Source organism: Mchenga conophoros, linkage group LG15, assembly GCF_057382185.1.
Source record: "Mchenga conophoros isolate Kocher_MC1m ecotype Shallow Benthic linkage group LG15, M_conophoros_male_GT1.1, whole genome shotgun sequence".
Lineage (NCBI taxonomy): Eukaryota > Metazoa > Chordata > Actinopteri > Cichliformes > Cichlidae > Mchenga > Mchenga conophoros.
The window spans coordinates 14,064,418-14,085,041 of record NC_140540.1 but is presented as its reverse complement, the minus strand read 5'-3'; the positions used below and the strand labels follow the sequence as shown (position 1 = coordinate 14,085,041).

Here is a 20,624-nt window from a genome sequence, read left to right as displayed (position 1 = left end):
ATCTGAAGCTAATGTTGCATCTGAAGAAATTAAAAGATATGAATATTTATTCAAACTACAGTGACATTATCGGACAGTTCTGATGATCACTCTTGTAAGATACAGTTTAACATAGACAATTATTTTTGTGTAGTTTGACAGTTTTCCTAATTAATTAAGTTTGGATGTAAATAAAAAAAATCACAAAGCAATAAATCCAACATTTACAGACTGCATTAATGGATTTTATTAATGCTTCTCAGTCTATGCTGGAAGGTGAGTTTGAACAACATTTTACATGTTCTACATGTGTTTCTACAAAATAATCCATCTTCATTAATGGTGTAGCCGGTGTATCTGCTGAACTTATTGTTATAAATATTGAAAAGCTATTTATCCGTATTCTTTCCAAGAATGTGCTCTGAATGGATGGTAGTGTTTCCTATGTACTTAGGCTTCACTCTTTGATGCTTTACTGTTGAAAGTGAAATGGAAGGTCAATCTCAAGCTTTCCATCTCTGACTGTCACGTGGGCTTGAACTTCCTCAGAAGCTTGCTGCAGAACCCCCTGAACCATATTATTGAACTCATATACTACATACATGAACACATTTATAATGTACTCGCACACCATGTTGAACTCCATAGCAGAGATCTGGTCAACTATGTTCTTTAGGGCCGTGACAAGGTTACGATAGAGATGATTGATATTGCCAAACATTTCATCTAAATAATCTGACTTGAGAGAGTCTACAAATTCCTGCAATTTCTCAACAACAATAGCCTCCAGGGTCTCACCTATTTTCACTAGCATTGTGTCAAGACTCTCCATGTTTTTTACAAAATTCACCATTTCCTCAAAGATTTTCTTGGAAACTTTTTTGACTTGATCTATGATCTGCCCTCCAGTGACTGCATCACCAACCGGCATCTGCATTTTCACATTGCTCAACCTTTCAACAAAAAAGTTATAGGTGGCCTCCATTTTTTCATAGATAATCTGAATGGTTACTTCTAGCATAGCAGCAATGCTGCTAGATAGCTTCTTTAAGACCTCAGGGAGAGTGGTCGTCTCATCTGACCCAGGCACTTTGAACCTGGTCTCCCTTAAAACCTTAATGACAGCATTTAGGAAGACCTGGACAGTTTTCTGGTATTGTACAATTATGTTCCTGAAGAAAATTGACAGCTGGCTCATTTGAACATCATAATTGGTTGCAGCATTATAGACTTCATTGATGTGGTTAATGACAGAGTCCTTTAACATCTCCATGTACCCTGTGAACTGATACTTGTCAGTAAAGTCTTTGAATGTTGAAATTATGGAAGGAAGTCTCATCTTGATCTGAGAGAGTATTGCTGTGGGTGTCTCCATGTTGTAAACAATCTGTAGATTCATCTTGTCGTTATCCTTGGGAGTAGATCTGATGACCAAGATGTCAACATCAACCTCTGGGGCAGACTAGAAAAAAGAAAAAACAAAACAAAAGAAAGTAACATTTAGTAACCAAAATCTTAATTTATCGTTGTACTGACATTCTTCTTTTTCTTCTCCTTCTTCAGCTGCTCCTTTTACGGTTCGCCACAGTGGCTCATCTGCCGTCATACCATACTATCCTTGGGATCCTCTTCTGTGTCACCAGCCCTCTCCATGTCTTCCTTTAATACATTTATAAACCTCTTCTGAGGGCCTAGTCTCTGGCAACTGCATCTTTAACAACTTTTGTTCAATATATCGACTATCCCTCCTCTGTACCATCTCAATCCTGTCTCTAACTTTGTATGTAAACCACACAACCTGCGTTGCCCCTAAAAATCTTGACATCTACGGTCTATCTATTACCCATCTACACCTTGTTTTTCTTAACCCTTCCACTTGTCTCCTTCTCATTCACACACATGTGATCTGCGCACATCTCTCTGTCTAGCCATTTGATCTAGTGCCTTTCTTCCTTAGTGTCCATTGTATTAAAATGATCTTGCTAACAATACTTACAGGGTAACGGCCATAGACTTTTGCACTCATCTGGGATGGGACCGCACGACTGAACTGAAGGCCCAGAAGGCCAGTGGCTGGAGAAGATACTGAGGCACTGATACCATTGCTGTGTGTAGCATATTGAAGGTTCACATCAGTGAAAGTATGACTGGTGAAGTTCACGTTCAGTGCATGTTGTTGAACACTGGAACAAAAGGAAATATTGAAATCACAATTGCTCCTCATCTGTTGTTACATGCAAAAGATATAAAAATATGCAATTTACATATGAAAATATACAGTAAAGCATGAATTATAGCTTTGTGCATTTTCCTAAAATAACACATTTTAAAACAAACATATTGATTATTACCTCATAGCTTGCATAATGGCATGGTTGGCATTCACAGTCAGGTCAGCATGTGTCAGTGTGATTTGGCTAATCATGTTGAAAGCTTCATTCTCAAAGTTTACAGTAGAAGAAGCTATATAAAGAAATTGCATCAAATTTAGTGCTCAACAGTGCTTAAAAAAAGATAAAGACAGAAGTTTTTAGGGAATTTTAATCAACTCACCATCCATGTTGTATTCCAAGATCACAAAAGCAGAGGTTGCAGAGGACTTGGCAACTGCTCTGATGACAGGAGCACGGCTTTCTACTTCAGCTGCCATGCTTGTAGTGTACAGTGGGCTGACAAGCGTAGAATTAGTAAAGATGTGCTGCTTGGTAGCTGTTACTTCAACAACAGTCTTCTCAGAGAGAGCAAAGTCACCCATGTTGGTTGGCTGATACACGTCAATGTTAATATCAACAGTCAAGGAGGCTGGTGCAAAATCCATTTTGGCTTGGGCAATATGAATCCCTTTGGTATTGAAGTTGAACAGGTTTGCCTCATTGTTGCCAGTATACGTCAGCACTGCATACAAATGGCTCATGGAGGCTTCAATGGAAAGATCCCCATTTACATCCATATCAATGACTTTGGTTGTACCATGGTTAAACTTGGTATCACTAATAACTTTAGAAGTTGAGCGCAGGGCGTCTTTATTCAGGAACACATTAGCTTTGTTATCTAGCATTCCATAAAGAAAGTAGTCTTCATAGACTGTGCCATCCATGTTTGCTCTAGTAGAGGACTCCATGGAAATATAATCAGAGGTTCCTTCAAGCTTCAGACTGTGGTCTGCCTCAGCCTTTCCAACAGTTTTGATCACAGGAATATTCAAATTACCACTTATCCTCAAGGTGGAAATAGCATTTGCTTTGGTTTTTGTGTCTGCATCCAGTTTTTGGTTTGCTTGCATGTCTAGTATTGGCAGGGCAATATTTGCAACTGTTGCCACAGAGACTTCAGTATCATAAGTATCAGCGCTCAGAGTGATGGTGCTGTCATGAGTTCCTGCAATACGAGTGTTTTCTAGGGACAGGGAGTTAGCCATCTTGAATCCCCTCTTGGTGGTAAGACTAGTAGTGCCAGCAAGTTTGACTTGAAGGTCCTCAAACATAGAGGTTGTGGTAGCTTCAAGACGGAACACAAGATCATCTTCTGTATACATTCTGGCATTAGCAATCAGATTAATAATGGCAGACTTGACAGAGAGTTCTGTTATTAGATTGCCCACATAGGGAATTTGGATCAAGCCCATCATATCAGCAAGCGGGGCTGCCTTGCTTTTCTGGTAAACAATCTTAGTATTCACATCCAGAGACTGGTCAGTGGTAGGCAAAATGTTGTCCAATCCAGCCTGATCATACAAGTTCAGATCATTGATGGCAGGAGTATGAAAGTCAACAAAAGGCAGATCAATCTCAGGAATACTGATGGGGTATTTCAGAAAGTCAAGACTGGCCTCACTTTCCATGGCAGCGAAGATTCCAACTTCATTTACATTATTTTCAAGAGTGAAGTTGTACAAGATTTTGTACTGGTTAAAACGAGTCAGAATGACTGTATTCATCTTTTGACTGTCAGGACTGATGTGGGCCAAGTAATCATTCTGTAGTTCTATTTTAGCAGTCGAAAATTCAAAACTGTTGACCTTAACATTTCCTTTGTTTTGAAAGTCAAAGAAAAACTCACCAGGGTGAGCTATAACGCTTATTGCATTGGAAAGTCTACCAGTGACTGCACCATAGAGTTCTGTGTCTTTGTTTGCTTTCAACTCAACCTTCATGTCATGAAGGTTTGCATATCCAGATGCAACAAGAAGACTGTTCTTAATAATTGGTGCTTCTGCTTCATTGCGAACATTAAACTTGAAGTAGGAAAATGTGCTAACTTCAGCACTAATATGTTGTTTCATCTTTAACATGGAACAGTCTGTGTCACCACTGAAAGATATGGTGACAATGCTGGGAGAAAATGACAACTCTAACTTGCTGTTGTGGCTGTCATCACCATTAAACGTTCCTGTATTGTCAGCTGTTAGAGTAAGTGTGTAGCCATCTTGGCGAACAAGTGATTTCTGTTTTAGAGCTACCTCATTACTGAGAATGACATTCTTGTCATATTGAATGTCCACTAAATGTGTGTATGTTGTATCAAGAGAAGCAGTCATTCCCCCTTCCCTAGCAATAAAGGCTGTGTTTACAAAGGTAGAAGTGTAAGGTCTAGTAGTGACCTTAATTCCAGTCTTTGCTTGGGCCTGAGCTGATAGGCCATAGAGAGTCACAGATGCCTGATGTTCAACTCCAAGAAAATTGTGCCTGAACTTTACTGTCTCTCCAAAGACAACGCGTCTCATTTTTGGGATTGCAATGCGAGCAGTGGAATCTAGTTTGTAATTGAGAATTTCAAAATTTGGAGAGTTTCCAATGGAAGTGAAAAATCCCTTGAATTGAGGCGTCATTGCATTCTCAGTTGCGTTCTTAAACTCAGCAGATGTCTCCATTGTGTAGATGGGAGTCTGGAGTTTGAGTTCACCAAAGAGTTTACCAAAAGATGGGACTACAATTTCAGTTGGAATGGTTGGAAAGCTTATTTCAGGGACTTGAAGAAACTTGGCAAGTTTTTCTGTAGGGACTTGTGGAATTTTGAGGAATGAGATCTGAGAAAGAGTGATCTCTGGGAGGGTTACCTCAGGGATGGAAGGAAAGTAGTTCATCGTCAAATCTCCAAAGAAAGCATCCATGTCAAACATGCTAATCTTAAAATTTACAATTAAATCAATAAGTTCAATAATTCTCTGCTTGATGTCATCAGTGGAGATTGTGGTGGCTTTAACAATGTGTAACCCAAAGATAGTGAACTCGGGGATGTCAAGCTGAGTTGGAATATCAAGGCTTGTAATTTTGTCTTTGACAAGTTGGGCAACTCTCTTAAGAGTATTAAACACAACTTCATCGAAGATATCCATTAGAGTTTTAAAAACTTCAGCTACTTTGATTTCTCTTAAGTGTTCTGAAAGGTCTCGAACAGACAATAACACCGTATTGACAAAATCTCTTATTGCCCCAAGAAGAATTTCATGTTTTCTAATAATCTCATTCATGATCTGTACAGACAGATTAACAAAGTCCTGGAAGTTTTTATAATCAAACGATTGAAGCTCTTCCACAATCCTTTCAATAAACATGTTAATTTCCTGAATTATTTCTTTTACTTCATTTCTTTTCCAGTAGTGGATAGTAAACTCATGGCAATCCATTAAAAAACGATAAAAGTTTGTTATGACAGTAGCGAGATTAGTGATGGTTTCGTCAATCTTGATGTTTTTCACGACCTCCACAGCTTTATCTAAGATTGCTTGAAAATTTTTTTCAGCTTCAAGCTTTGCAATCAGTTCACTTAATTTGGAAGTTATTGTGTTAAGCTTATTTACAATATCAAAGTCCTGAATAATTTTCTGAATAAAATCTGTTATGTGGCTGACAATTTCCGTGGGAATGTAGCTCGTTAATAACTCGATATGAGCTTTTAAGGATGACGTGAAGCTCTTTAGCTCAGCAACAAAAATCTCCAATGTTTCTTTTATACCTCTGAGGATTGACTGTAGTTTGGCTTTGATTTCATCCTTGCCAGCAATATCATGTAGGAATGCAAAGCTGCTGCCCTTTAGTCTTTCCAAGTCAAAGACTTGAATGATTTCTCCTATGGTTTCAGTTGCATATTCAATAATGGGCTCGATATCATATTCCTCATTAAGGTTATTCAGCCATTCCTGGATTGCTTGAATGGTGGTTTCAGGGAAATTGCCACTAAAAATAGTTTCATTCACCGCATCAACAAAGTTCTGGATGTAAACAGAGAGATTAGCTAGTAGTTTCTTAATAGTAACATTTAGGTTCCTCAAAAATGTTTCCACATCATTCATGGAGATAGTATATTTCTGAATTAAATGACTGAAAAGCTCTTTCAGTTGAATTATCTTGCCTTCTATATTCAATTCAGTAAGTAGGTCACTTATATGTTGCGGGAGAGCCTCAACTTTAGCCCTTATATTATCATTGTTGATGTAGTGCTGCAGTTCATCTACAACATTCAAAAGAAATCCCTTGATGTGTTCCAGGAGGGCAAACAGATTTGGAATCTGAATTATGTGACTATCTGTGTTCTTGTCATATTTGAATAAGCCAGAGACAGTGAACTCCTGGTTGTCTGTGGAAGCTGTGTTAATAATGTTTGTAAGGATTGTACTAGAAACCTCAATTCCAGTTGTCTCAGCAGTGTTATAAACATCTATGTTCTGATCAAAGGTGTGCTCATTCATTTTAGACTTGAATTTAAAACTAGTCCTTTGCTCTTGGAGTGACAAAGTAGTAATCATCTTGTTGTCAAATGTGGTCTCAAGGGAAAACCCATTATTCAGTTGATGGGTTACGGATGCCCTGCCTTCATTTGAGCTGGCAAGAGCCATGGGCTGAGCTCTAAAGAGAAACTTATTGTAGATCTGGGCACTCTCTCTTCCATAAATGGCCATATCTCCTTCAGCATTCAATATGGCATCCAAGTTGAAATCAAAAGGAGCAATATTGCAACGCACAGTGTGGCTTAAGCGCACCGGTTGTGAGTGAAAGCGGACATCATTGGTAATCATGGCAACAAGGCCGACAACTTCAACTTCAGTGTTGTGGTTCATGTGAGTTCCAAGGAATTTTCCAGTCGTGCTGCACTTTGCATTAGCACTCATGTCACCATAACTGATCTGATAGGTGTGCTTGAGCTCTTCTTCACCATTGTTGGCTTTCAAAACTCCACTCAGATCCATCTTGCCAAGCCCTACCTGCAGCTGTGCCTGATTAATAAAGTTAGCACTCAGGAGATTTAGATTGTTGTTAACATTTGAAGAAACACTGTGGGGGTTCAGGTCGAAGGTGATATCATGAGTGTAAGAGGCATAATCCCTTGCAGAGGCTTCAGCCTTTGAGTTGAAGTTAAGGCCGGAGAGAGTTAAGGTAAAATTGTTGGTGTTGTCAACCTTGATTTCATACATCGCAGCCCTGTTGGTAATGGCTAGAGTAGCTCTTGTAGCATCAACCTCGGCATCAAAGGTGTTTTCCATGGACAGCGGGCTATGGAGAGTAGTTGTTCCTTTTGTGGTGAAACCATCTTTATTCATTCTCAGAATGACCTTATGAGTAGCCTCATTTTCAAGAAGCTTCACATTGGCATCACTATTTATAGCCAGACCATTGACATCAAGAGAGGCGGTCAGCAAAGAGTAAACATGATTTTCAGAGTAGTCTGTGTTTGTTTCCATCCTCAAGATGACTTCACCAGCACCAGCAAAGGCTTCTATCTGATTTTGCATCTTCATGCCAAGAGCAAGGGCATTTGCAGCACATATCAGTTTCACTCTGCTATCTCTGATAGAAAGCTCAGCATTGTGAGTGATGACATCAAAGGCACTGGTTTTAGACGCAACTGAGACTTCCCCATTGATATAGGTTCCTGTAATTACATTCAGGGCCTTAACAAGTGTGGAATCTACCTGAAAATTAGAATCAAACTTTACTTCTGGCCTGAATGGGAAGATGGTTAAGGACTGGATTGAGAGAGTCTTGCCATAAATGGGTCCAGCTTCAAATGCCACCTGAAATTTGTTGTCAACAGACATTTCCTCATGGTTTATTCCAGCCATACCAGTGTGCTCTGTGACAACACTGAAACCAAGTGGACTTCTGGCTTCTATCTTGGTGTTTGTTTTCAAATTAATTGCATCAGAGATGATTGCATCTTCAACAATGCTAATCCTGGCTTCAACGAATTTGTGGGCCAAAGAACTTTCAAATTGGGCTTTGATGGAATCGGTAGTGGCGACTTTTCCAGAGCCTAGATTAAAAAAACACACACAAGGACAAAAAACAAAAAAAATGCTTAATTGCTGACTAATAACTTCAGAATCCCTATGGTGACTACTTTACCAGAAAAGATCCATTTGCTTGTATACAATATCCATATACACATCAAGAATCTCTTGAAAACTATTCCAACACAAAAAACAGCACTTCATTTGAACTACACATTAGCAACTTTAAATTTATCAGTGATCTTCAGTGTGAAGTACCTTCAAGCTTTATTGAAAGAATGTCAATTGGGGAGGTTCCTTTGATGACAAACTTGGCTGAGTAGCTTTGTGATTCATCTTGGTCTACGCCGAAAGCCACAGAGGCCTCTGTGTCATATAAGTTGCTTTTCATCACTGTTGAAACCTCAGCTCTACCAAACAAGGGAATAGATAGCGTGATGCTCTCAGGAACAACAAACTCTGGGATGGAAATCTCCATAGAGGGGATTTCCAGTCCATACTGCTGTAGAGACAGGCCTGGTGTGGTCAAAGCTGGTGGGAAGTTAAGCTCTTCTGTTGACTTTCCTCCAAGTGGCACAGGGATAGCAATTGTGAAGCGATTATTGTTTATGTAATAGATGGCCGTTGCCTCACTATTAAAAAGATAAAAGTAAATATCTGGTTGTTTAGGGAGAAAAATTAGACAGTTTTAATATTTACCATGAGGTTTAACACACTTACGTATTCAGGAATAGTGTCTCTGGTAGGGAAATCTCTGGCATTTCAGGCAATCTGAAGTTCTGAATGTAAGGGAAATCAGCACCATACTTTTCCATGTAATTGTTTGCTGCCTAAAAACAGATAACCATTATTATATGCACTGTTACAAAATTTCCTCTAGGATTAATAAAGTACTATGTTTTTGAGTTCATGTTTTTTTTAAGAAAAACACTTGTATAATTGAGCAAATATGTATGTACCTCCACAAACTTCTTGAAGATATGACGAACTTTCATGTCAGTTTGTGCCACTTGCATGTCAAGAAGATCATTGCCATAATTTTTAATCAAGTCGCCTTTAGGCAACATGGTGGTCTTGGCGTTCACATCCGACTTGACCTCAACCTCAATTTTTGTGGCATCTAAAATGATAAAGAAGAGAGCACTGAATAAAATCCAGAACAACTTTATGAGAAAAATCAAATTCAGATTGTTTATTTTAAAGATCATATCATAACCTGCATATAGCTATTAGAAATGGGTCACTCTGTCTTGATCATAGTTGCCTTTAAATGGTCAGTAAAACAATTTTTTAGGCTGCAATTATTAACTATGATGAAGTGACAGATATTTCTACAGATAGGAGGATGTCATTTTTCATACCTTGATACAAAAAAGCAACAATATGCAACTGTTAAATAACTTGTGATGGGACATTTAGAACACTGTAACTGAAAAAGCAATTTACCATATTTGATATTGATTTTCTGTTGAGAGTTGGCATCCATGACCTTGATTTCACTCTCAAGCTCCAGTTCCACTTCTTCATCACGTTTCATTGTAGCTGTGACAGTAGCATCAGCACTGATTGATGGGACCACAAGTTGGACTTGGAGCATACCTTCCTTCATAGCCTTCAGACTGAAAGAACATATACATCTTGCTGTTAATGATAGCAGTGAGATTAAAAAAAAATATGTGTGTGTGATCTGTAGTTGCTTTCTTACTTGGCACGACCAACCAGGGAGAGCTGAAGAACATTTTTGTTTAAAAAATTGAGAAAGATGGCGTGAGTTCCTCTGCCCTTTGTGTTTCCATCCACAACACCCAGCCTAACTCCAGCCTCCACATCGTAGTCGGGGATCTGGATGTCGGCACTGATGACATGCCTCCTTCTGTTATATTTCATGACTGCTGTGGCTTCTGTAGGCTCTGCACCTGTTGTTGACCAATTGAATGACTAAAGTTACAGTTACATCCATAATTTGTTGGACAACAGAATGATGGAAAGAGAAAAGTATGGGAAGGAAAGAAAAAGCTCCAAAGCATGCCACATAATATGTAAAACCTATTGGAGGCAATGTTATAGGACAGGTTTGCAGGGTTGCCACTGATTGTACAGGTCTTCACAGTGCAAGTGGATGATTACAGTTATGGTAGTTTGTCCAATCAACTTTGAGCTGTTGAAAATGGAGGATTATGTATGACAACCTCTGCAATTTCTAAGCAGTTAATGCAAAACTTGTTAAAACCCTTTGAATTAAAGCATTCAAATTTAAAATCCACTGTGGTGGTGTAAGAAGACAAATTTATAAAAATGTTGTCTTTGTCCAAAAAATTATGATTTAACTGTAAACAAATCAAAAGGAAAAAAAAATCAAATATTGTACATTACCGTCAGCTTTTAGAATAAACTTCAAGGAATCAACTATCTGCTGGTCATTGTCTCCCTCGCTGAGGAGTTCATAGGCAATAGTGGCTGTGTACTCGGAAACTTCACCAGTTGGGTGCAGCTCCACAACATATCTGTTAGGTTAAATGGACAGTATTTATTTATGAAATAATTACATTTAAGACACAGTTATTTTCTGTTGGTTAAGAATATTTTACAAACTTGCTGTCTCCAGTGAGGGGGAAGTAGGGCACTGTCTCCTGAGAGGAAGCGTCAATGTATTGCAGAGCAGTGCAGTATTTCATTCCCACAAAGGCAGGACTACACTCACTAACATCAACCTTGTCCCTCACCATAGGAGGGATGGTCTTCACCTCTGATCCCGTCACAGCCACAAGGTTGTTTCTAAGTAGGAATTGTAGCAAAGGAAAAATATAATTCTGTCCTAAATGAATTTAATCAAAGATACATATAAACAAAGCTTTGTTTATTTTACTTTGACAAACATTGGCCAGTTTATAATTCAAGATAAGATTTAATTAGCTGTTTTCTCTGCATTCATATTGGAGAAAAGTTACATAATATATAAAAGGTCTAGCTCTCGCTTACGTAATTTTGATGAGCTTTGTTGGACTTGTTGGAGCAGGGATGGTCAGCTTAATATTATCACGACCAAAGGTGATCTTGGCATTCAGGCCACTCTCATGGAAAATGTTGGTGTGCATTTCTAATCCAGAGTTGACATATTCAGGGATGTGAGAGCCAATCTGAGTTGCAAACTCAATACCAGCAGAGGGCATGAAGGTCACTTCACTCTGTGTGGAAACAGGAGAAAGGTTAACACCTGTGATGATGTGGTGAAAAAAAATGACAGGTGGCATTTAAATATATTTATGGAGGATTACCATGTCACGAGCAATCCTCAGTCCACCCTTGATACCGGGTGTAAAAGTACCAGAGAGTGCAATCCTCAGAGGCACACCGGTGACAGTAGGCAGGAAGAACTCATTGTCCATGAAGATGTAGTGGGCAAAGATTGTGTTGTCAGAGTTCACCATTAGTGCTCTAATTAACTGTGGAAAATAAAAACACACGTATAATAGAATCTTTAAATCATTAGCAATTGATTGCTCACTGTGAATGTCCTTTAACTTTATCTTACATCAGTTGGGAACATCTTTAACATGTTGTTGACCATCGTAGCAGCAGAGTAGGCTATCTCCTCCATTTCATTGGTCTTCAGATATCCCAGCTCATTTCCCAAAAGTCTCAGATAAACCATTGCCTCTGGAGACTGCATGGTCTTCAGCTCTCTCACCAGTTTGTTGAGATTTTGTCCGATCTCCTTCATCAGGTTCTATGAGGCCAAAATATAGGCAAACAATTTAAAAAGTTACCCACTGAAAGAGTTCATAATTAATTTAAAGTCTGACTAACGTAAAACAGATTGCTCTTCAATTCAATTCAGTTCAATTTTTATATAATGCCTAATCACAGCAGCAGTGGTCTCAAGGTGTATTGTAAGGTATTATAAGGTGGAGACCCTAATATAGAGAAACTCCAGTAATCGAACAACCCCTTTGAGCATGCACTTGGCTAAAGCGGGAAGGAAATCTTCCCTTGTAACCGGAAGAAACCAGGCCCAGGAAAGAAGAAATAAGTGTATAAACTAGTGTTTCAGCATCACTCTGGGGCAGGATTTTCCTATTTTTTTTAATGATCTTGCACTAATGTAAGAAAGAAGTCCTACATATTTATTTAATATACAGACTGAAGGACATATCCTTGTTAGAAATTACCATAAGAGTCCTCAGTGTCACTGGAGGTCAATGCCATTCATGCAGTTATCTTATTAGAGACCATTTTTCTAAGGTTTTTAAGTTTTACATCAGTTTAGAAGTAGGGAATGGATAGAAAGAGCTGGGTATCATATGCATAGTAATGAAAATGTATGCTACACCTAAGAGGAGCAATGTAATGTAAACAGAATTGGTCCTAGCATGGAACCCTGTAGAATTCCGTAATTTACCTCAGCGTGTGAGAAGACTCCCCATTTACATAAACAAATTGGAATCTAATAGATATGATTCAAACCACTGTGGCACAGTACCTTTAATTCCTACAGAATGCTGTAATCTTTTTAATACAACACTGTGCTCAACAGTATCAAGGGGTATAGGGATGGGGTGGAGAGAACAGGAGGAGAGAAGATGCAGATATGTGTGTAGACCAGAGATGGGCGTTAACGCGTTACTGTAATCCGATTACTTTTTTCAAGTAACGAGTAAAGTAAGGGATTACTATTGCAAAAAGTAATTAGATTACTGTTACTTTCCCATAAGCACACTGCGTTACTGCGTTACAGCGTTACTAAAACCGTGATTTTTTTTTTTTGCGAGAATATCTCATTACAGTGATATAAGCGAGTGCGACGTTCGTGATAACAGCTGTGTGCAGATCAACAATGGATAATATATCGAGTGTGGGAGAGAGTATGAGCATGCAGCGTTTAAAGCGTGGAAGTACTGACCTTATTTTGAGTTTGATTCCACAAAAAGTGACAAAAACATTAGTGTCTGTTGTGCCTGGGAAGAAAACTTCTTTTTACTGCGAAAAAAACCCCTAAACTTCCAAGCAAGCACTGAGTGCGCTACGACGTAATGGGAAATTCACAGAGAAACTCGCGGATTCTTCAACTGCCTGCAGCGGCACACCTGCACCAGGGTAAACCTCCGCCTACCCCACTCCTGCTTTACAGGTGAAAATAGAGCAACAGGACCGCTGAGTCTTTGATTTTATTTATTTTCTGTTGTGTTTTACTTGCATCTATTTGAAAGAGTGAGTGTAAACACAAAAAAATATTTTATTTTATTTTATGTGCTGGAATGTGCAGAAAATAGGTTTAAATGTTAAACAAATTTCTTCCAGTCAGAGAATGTTGCATATAATTACAATTTTTAAAAGATTAAAACTAATAAAACAAGTTTTAAAAAGAGACTTTTCCATTTGATTACATTTTATATGATGGATTATGCAGAAAAAGTAGAATTGGGCTGAAAGATCTATCGCTTTATCACCTATTCAGGTTGTAAATCGTGTTTTAAAAAAGTAACTAAGTAATTAATTACTTTTGAAAATAAGTAACCAGTAAAGTAACGGGATTACTTTTTGGGGGAAGTAATGAGTAATTTGTTACTGATTACTTTTTTCAAGTAACTTGACCAAGACTGGTGTACACTGCAATTCTACTTCCTGGTCTAAATTCTGCATAGTCATGTTTTTGGGGATTTAATACATTTAGCCAGATTTCTAGAAATCAGAGTTGCTTTGTCTGAAGCGGGATGGATGCTATCCCTTCTAACAAGACCAGGTATTCACCAGAAAGTTTCTTAATTGTCTATAAAACGCACGTTGTTTTATGGACACCACTCAGATAGAGGGCAATTTAAGGACAACATGTAGCTAAACATGTCACTCCTAATCTGATTGGCGAGGGAAACAGAGAAAGCTAGAGTCCAACATGTGTTAGCAACGTTACACACCAGATGTCAAATTTATGGAACTGGGAGTCAATAAATTATAATTTTACTGAGTCTACGTTTGTCTTTAGAGAGCAGTTTCAGGGTTCCTTCAATGTCGCCTGCTCTTGCCCCAGGAAGATAACTGACTATTGCTGCAGGTGTCTCTAACATCACACTTCTCAAAACAGATTCACCAATATCCACAGTTTGTTCCTCAACGTGTGTGTAGGTTTCTGTTTAGGATCAAGTTTCCTCCTCGTGGTCCCCTAGCCAGCCTGTTTTCTATGGCTGCTCGGGACAGTCGGCTGGGGGAGGGCGAATGGTGGCTAAGCTACCCTCACCTGCACTGACTGCTGGGGCCAGGCTAGCTACAGGGTTTTCTAGGTTGTGGTGAAAGGTGTCCAACTGAAATACCTGTCTATTTATCCGGTCCGCCTTGAAAGCAGGGATCACGTTCTGCATGACCTCGCGGATCCTTTGTGGCATGTTGTCAGACACAAAATACATAGTCTGCATGGCAGTGTCAGGGAAGAATCCATTTTCTCCAAACAAAGCTTCAACAGTTGGCTCAAATCCTGTCCCCTCCATACCGATCTTCAAAGGTGACAGATTTATTCTGTTAAACCGAACATTTCAAAGCAGTGTCTCAATTTGCAGTAAATGGCCCAAAATCATTACCTCCACCATGTCAATGTCATAGCCAAATGCCTTGAGAGTCATTTCAAGCATGACCTCCTTAGGCAGGTAGCTTGTACCCTCAAAGATCATATTGCCCTCCAAAGATCCAAACTTATAGTTGCGAGAGAACTTTGTGGGGTCCATAATGGGCCCAATCTCATTACCCTGAATGGCATCCTGAAGCTTATGTCTCAGCCTGTAGAAAAAAATAGTCGAGTTATTGTCACCGAATTAGAATAACAACTTTCTAATTACCAATAATTCTCACTTACGCTTGAGTCTCTGACCCAGATGAGGACAAAATGTTGGTAATGTGGGAGATGACAAAGCTCTTGACTTGTTGGTCCTGTATATTGGGCAAGGCATTCTGCACCCGGGCAAGTTCACTTAGCTGAGGATTTTTCATAAGTACCAGATATGCAGCAATACGTTTTTGCATGGGACTAGTGCTGTCCAGAAGAACCTGCATAAACTCCTCTCTGCCCTGTGCCCAAAGTACATAAAAAAAAATTAGTGTAAAAAAATAAATAAATAAATAAATTATATGGGTCTGACTTGAAAGGACACCAAATTTAATGACATGCTGCATTGGTAGAGTGTTGGTTAAAAGTTTACATGTACTAGTTATTGGCATGAATGTCACAGTAATTTGGGACTTGTAATGCTTTCTTTGAAATGTTCTTTTTCCAGGGTGGAATGAATGTACAACATACATCTTTCAAGTCTTTAAAAAACAAGATTTGGGGACACAAATTTGAATTTATTTCAGATTTTCTATTATCTACACAGGATCAAACATATGCATACAAGTATAAATACACCCCAATAAATATTTGATTAAATGTCCCTTAGAAAGATGCACCTCAAATATACTTTTGGTAGTTTATTGGCATTTAAAGGAATCATTAAACTCATAAAATTAACATGACATTCATGCCCATGATGTAGAAAGACAAAAGAGATGAGTAGAATTGTGAAGAAGTGCTCACAGTGTATGTATCCCAACTCATTCTGAGTAAGGATATTTTTAATTACAGAGATATTGCACAGATGAAAGCAGAAAGAGGTCTGAGATATTTGTCTAATATTCACACTGAAGGACATATCCTGGTCAAAAGGTAAATTCAGGAGAAAACATTACAAGTCATGTGTCATCTGGCTTTATCCATAAATAAAGCTGGGTGTCATCTGCATAGCAATGAAATTGTATGTAGTGTTGTCTAATAATGTTATCCAAGGGAAACATGTATGTTGTAAGTTCGCACAGAACTTTGTCGAATTTCATAAAAATTTCATTTAATACTCCTGCTATGTGATAATTTTTATAATACATTTTTGTTATCAGTGATATCAGATGCTACACTGAGTTGCAACTCTTCACTAGTGCTCTATCTGTGCTTTGTTGCACGGTAAATCTTGACTGAAATTCTTCAAATAAACAATTTCTGCAAGTGATTAGGTAACTATTTGAGAACTACTTTTTCAAGAATTTCTAAAATAAACTTTTTTAAAAATAGGTTACCTCCTCAGGGAGAGGGGTCAGCCTGTACACTTGAATTGCAGCTTGTTGCACGGCCAGAGAAGCTGTTGGTTTGTTCACACAGTTGATCACAGCAGTCCTGAGTGCTGGACTAGCAGGTACCACAGCTGGAGCCATGTTTCCAATAACCTAAGATAAAAAGTAAAGCAAATAATCAACACATGAAGAAGAATAAAAATTCATGCATGCTTCAACATGCTCTACAGGTGAGATTATGATATCTTGTTTTGTAATGGGCAATTTTAGCGTGTTGCTCCAAAGGATCTACCCTTTAAATGTATATCATTGATTTCTGTTTATTTTGCTATAATACATGAAATCTGTGTCTGTGTGTGTTTGCTTGCTTCTGTAGTCGCGAACTACTCCAACACAATCAGGAGTTGAGAAAACAAATAGGCAGACAGGTACAGCTGAGAACCCTAAAGGTTCGATATCAGATGTTAAATTGTAATCATTGTTGCCTAGCAACCACCTAGCTAATAAAAACATTGTATCATCAAGATTCAATATGTATTGATATATTTTTGCTTCAAACAATCATAATTATCATAAAAGTAATTCTCTAACTTTATTTCTACAGTAACAGTATTTTAGTTTGAAGTTATGGGCAGAATACTTACCCTGAGTGTCATAAAAGTTTTGTCTTTGTCTCCAGAGCAATCACCCAACTGGGAAGCCATGAACTCCGCAACAGAGTGAATCTCAGGAATTTGCCTTCCTTCAGACTTGTAAAACCTGTTAAAAGAAAAAACACAATATTTAGCCTCTAAAAGTATTTCACAAAGAAAGAACTAGTAAAATATTATTGATAAATCTTCCCTTGAATAAAGTCTGATTTAATTTGCTTACCTCTTTACAACATTGCTCAGAGCATACATGACAGGCTTGCTGGGTTTGTATTTGGCCATCTCGAGCATATCGTGGATCAAGAGTGCAGAAGGATTGGACACGAGTCCCAAAGCAAAGACAGTCGCATCAACCTCAAGAGCGTTGGTGTCAAAGGTCCTGAGGATCTTCATGATGGCACTGCTGCATTCAGGCGTTCCACATTGAGCCAGTACCTGGTAGGTGAGGACTCGGGATACCGCAAGAGCCTCAGGGAGTGCCGCGCTCAAGGTTTCTGTTTTCATTCCACGGACCGTTGAGACAAGCTTGTGGAACAGGGGAGCTCTCTTCTCACCCTCGTTCTCAGACAGAGTGTCCAGTTCTCTCAGGAGATTCAGAACTGCATCTTTATCCTGTACAAAACTCTTGTCCTCAACAGCCTCCATGTGGAGATCCTTGACAATGACACCTTAGCAGACAAACAAAAAGATTATCATGAGTCTGCACTACATTGTGGTTATAACAAATCAAAACAAAGCAAATTAAACAGAAAAGGCTTACCGTGAGCAAAGATTCTGTCATTGTGAGGAGAAACTTTAACCACGGTGAGCTCTTGCTTTCCGACATTGGCAACTCCATATTCTCTCCTTAAATATAGAAAACAGGGATAAAAACAAAACAAATGCATATCCCTGTGTGTACTTACATAGCAGAGCATTCAATAGAGTCTAGTACAAGGTTTGACTTACTTATATGAGAAGGGAATGAGGATGTGGTTCTCGGTGCAGGACCCAAAGGTCATGTGTTTTTTCTCATTGTCAAACCTGTAATTGCAGGTTTGGGAGCTTCTGATCAGCTGAGCAAGAGGGTAGTGCTTAAAAGTTATAGATGAGGATGTTAGCATTGTGGATATTTGTGTTGTCACATTTTTGTGTAATCTTTTGCAAAAGTAAAGGCATTACAATTTTTTTTTTTAAAAAAGATACTCAATTCGGCTTTTCTTTCCATTATAGCTCAAATTTAACCACCAGTGTGTTAAGACACATTAATACCACAGTACAACGAACAAAGGTAGAGTTTCTCTTTTGATTTGTCATAGTGTTTAAAGTTTTCAGCTCACAGCTTGTCTTTGGGTGCCTTACCATGCCGGTGATAAGAGCCAAGGGGCTGGTGTGATCTCTCATTGGGACAAATTTGTCACATCTGGACAGATCCCTGTTTAGGCTGACATCAGTTGCAATGTCTTCTCTAGCATTGACTGTGTAGTGGGTCTTGCAGTTGCCGTGAATTGTAGGCTGCAGCGAATATGGTAAAGATTAGAGGAACTAAATAAAGATGTATAATATATGATTACGAAACCATTTTTAATAAATATAAAATGTGGTTTAATGTTGTTAAAGTGTTGTACCATATTCTTGTTCTTGTCTTCTTCCAGCACAGGAACAGCCAGTGCAGAGATGATACCCCTCTTAAAGTTCAGGACAGTTGTTGTTTCACCATCCTCAGGGTACAGTTTCACATCATACAAACCCTCAATCACGACCCTCAGGGGATACCTTTAAAAAACAGTGCACAGTCTCCAAATATACCACTTTTTTTTTTTTCAATGGTTTAAATTATCATGGAGAAATTACATACTTTTCCATTTCAGCAGCAAAGGCATCAGAGCTGGGGCTGTTGGCAAACACAGGGTTACCCTGTGTGTCCGTGTCAACGACTTCACTCAGCCTGCAGCCAGTAGTGCGCACAATGAAACTACAAGTCTGAGGCACTTCAATTTCAACCTGTGAGAGGAGGGAAATTTCTTTTTCTGAAATACATGGATTGGAAAGGGGAAAACTGATGATTTAGCATCATCGTGAGGTGTTTCTCATACCTTGCAGGAAGCCTTGTGTCCATTCTTGAGATGTGAGGCTCCGTTGATAGCATTCAGAGATTCAGCTTCATATTGGTATTCATACTTGTGTAGGCTCTTGTACCTTTGAGCCACTAGGAGAGATGAGATTAGAGTAATGAGAAATCATTTATTAGTTATCTTTTGGAAACTACTGCTACTGTGCAAACTTGATGTCAACATCAAAATGAACTTACAGAGACAGGTTGGTTGATCCCGATCTTGTGCAACTGGAAAACAAAGATTAATCATTTGCTTTAGCACCTGTAATACAACTAAAACGCAGTGCACTACAACTTAAACCCATCTACCAAGCCTAATAATAACCTAGCAAGGATTTACACATAGGTGAGTACCATCAGATGTTTTGTGTTTTCCCAATTTTTGTACTTGTTGCATGTTTTTTTTAACCTTCATTCAACAATTCTGCAAAGACTACAGTACACTGATATCTATTGCAACCTTTTTAACGCTGTAAAAAATACTTTTTTAAACTGAAAGAATTTAGGAACTACTCACAAGTCAAGGCAGATGTACTGAGGAGCAGCAAAAGGCAGAGCTTTGAGTCCCCCATGATTGGTTCGTTGAAGCCCCCTCCTTTTGGGTCAACGAGCACTCCGAAATGAGACTGATTTTTTTGTACTTCAGCTTGAGACTTTTATACTCTCAGGTGGGCCCTGTTGGGAGACTGGGAGGCACAGACAATTCTTTGAATGCTCAAAGTCCACCCGACCCTCTTGTGTGTGGAGGGACAAAGGCAAAAGGGTTTAAAACACACTTAGAGCTAAAAGACGAGACATGGAAAACGGATGTATTGTGTTAAAAAAAATCTTCTTTTATTAATGTGGTTTGTCATTCACTGATTGGATATTAGGGGTTAGTCTTAAGAGATCATCTAATAGCTACTAATTAGTTTTCGCGTTGTTTTTATTTTTCACGCTGTTACATTCTTAATAGTGTGCTAATAACCCACCACCAACAATTCATATTATTTCTTACACTTTCCAGTTAGTGATTGTGAATGCGTATAAAGGCATAGATTTAATGAGCAATTCTACACTCTAAAATACTCCAGTTGATTCATAGACAGAGAGATTGCACACATTAAAATTGAAAAAATTGAAGATTAAAAAGGTAGCATTAATTGTCTAGTGTTACTTGCTTCATTTTTTGGCTACAGTGATTGGTAAAAACTGCTGTAAAAACACTTAAGTTAGCAAAAAATCTTAGATTATATAACATAATAAATGCACTCCTGTACATATTTGCACTATACACATTGTTTAAAATGGCAATGTTGCTTTACATTTACTTTTTACAGTCAAAAACCAACCAACCAACCAACAAAAATAATAATACTTACAGCGTAATGAAGTTAGATGCTTGTTTTTCTGCTCCACAGCCCAAAAATGACAACAGCAAAAACATTTGCAGACCTTGATTTGGGTTGGGACACTGAACTTTGAGCTACAAAGTTTCAAAGGTTCCTGCAAAATTTGATTAGTTGTTTGAATAGGGTCTGCTATTCTGTTTGTGGCATGAAAGGCACATGCAATAAATAAACAGCAATAACCTTGAGCTGTCTTAAGC

At 38.5% G+C, this 20,624-nt stretch overlaps 1 protein-coding gene across 1 annotated transcript; it reads right to left on the bottom strand.

The window, feature by feature from the left end:
• Positions 1–202: 202 nt before the first annotated feature.
• apobb.1 (apolipoprotein Bb, tandem duplicate 1) lies at positions 203–19,623 on the bottom strand. Its single transcript, XM_085245821.1, has 28 exons — positions 19,554–19,623; positions 19,232–19,264; positions 19,017–19,129; positions 18,779–18,924; positions 18,549–18,696; positions 18,283–18,435; positions 17,890–18,014; positions 17,702–17,787; positions 17,165–17,609; positions 16,936–17,050; positions 16,298–16,444; positions 15,048–15,259; positions 14,776–14,971; positions 14,512–14,691; positions 11,739–11,933; positions 11,482–11,649; positions 11,186–11,391; positions 10,799–10,981; positions 10,580–10,710; positions 9,912–10,122; positions 9,653–9,825; positions 9,166–9,326; positions 8,927–9,036; positions 8,465–8,838; positions 2,533–8,229; positions 2,331–2,442; positions 1,976–2,162; positions 203–1,441 (listed from the first exon to the last, which is right to left on the bottom strand). The coding sequence occupies exons 1-28, from the start codon at positions 19,606–19,608 to the stop codon at positions 452–454; spliced, it is 11,052 nt and encodes a 3,683-aa protein (XP_085101947.1). The 5' UTR covers positions 19,609–19,623; the 3' UTR covers positions 203–451.
• Between the last annotated feature and the right edge of the window lie 1,001 nt (positions 19,624–20,624).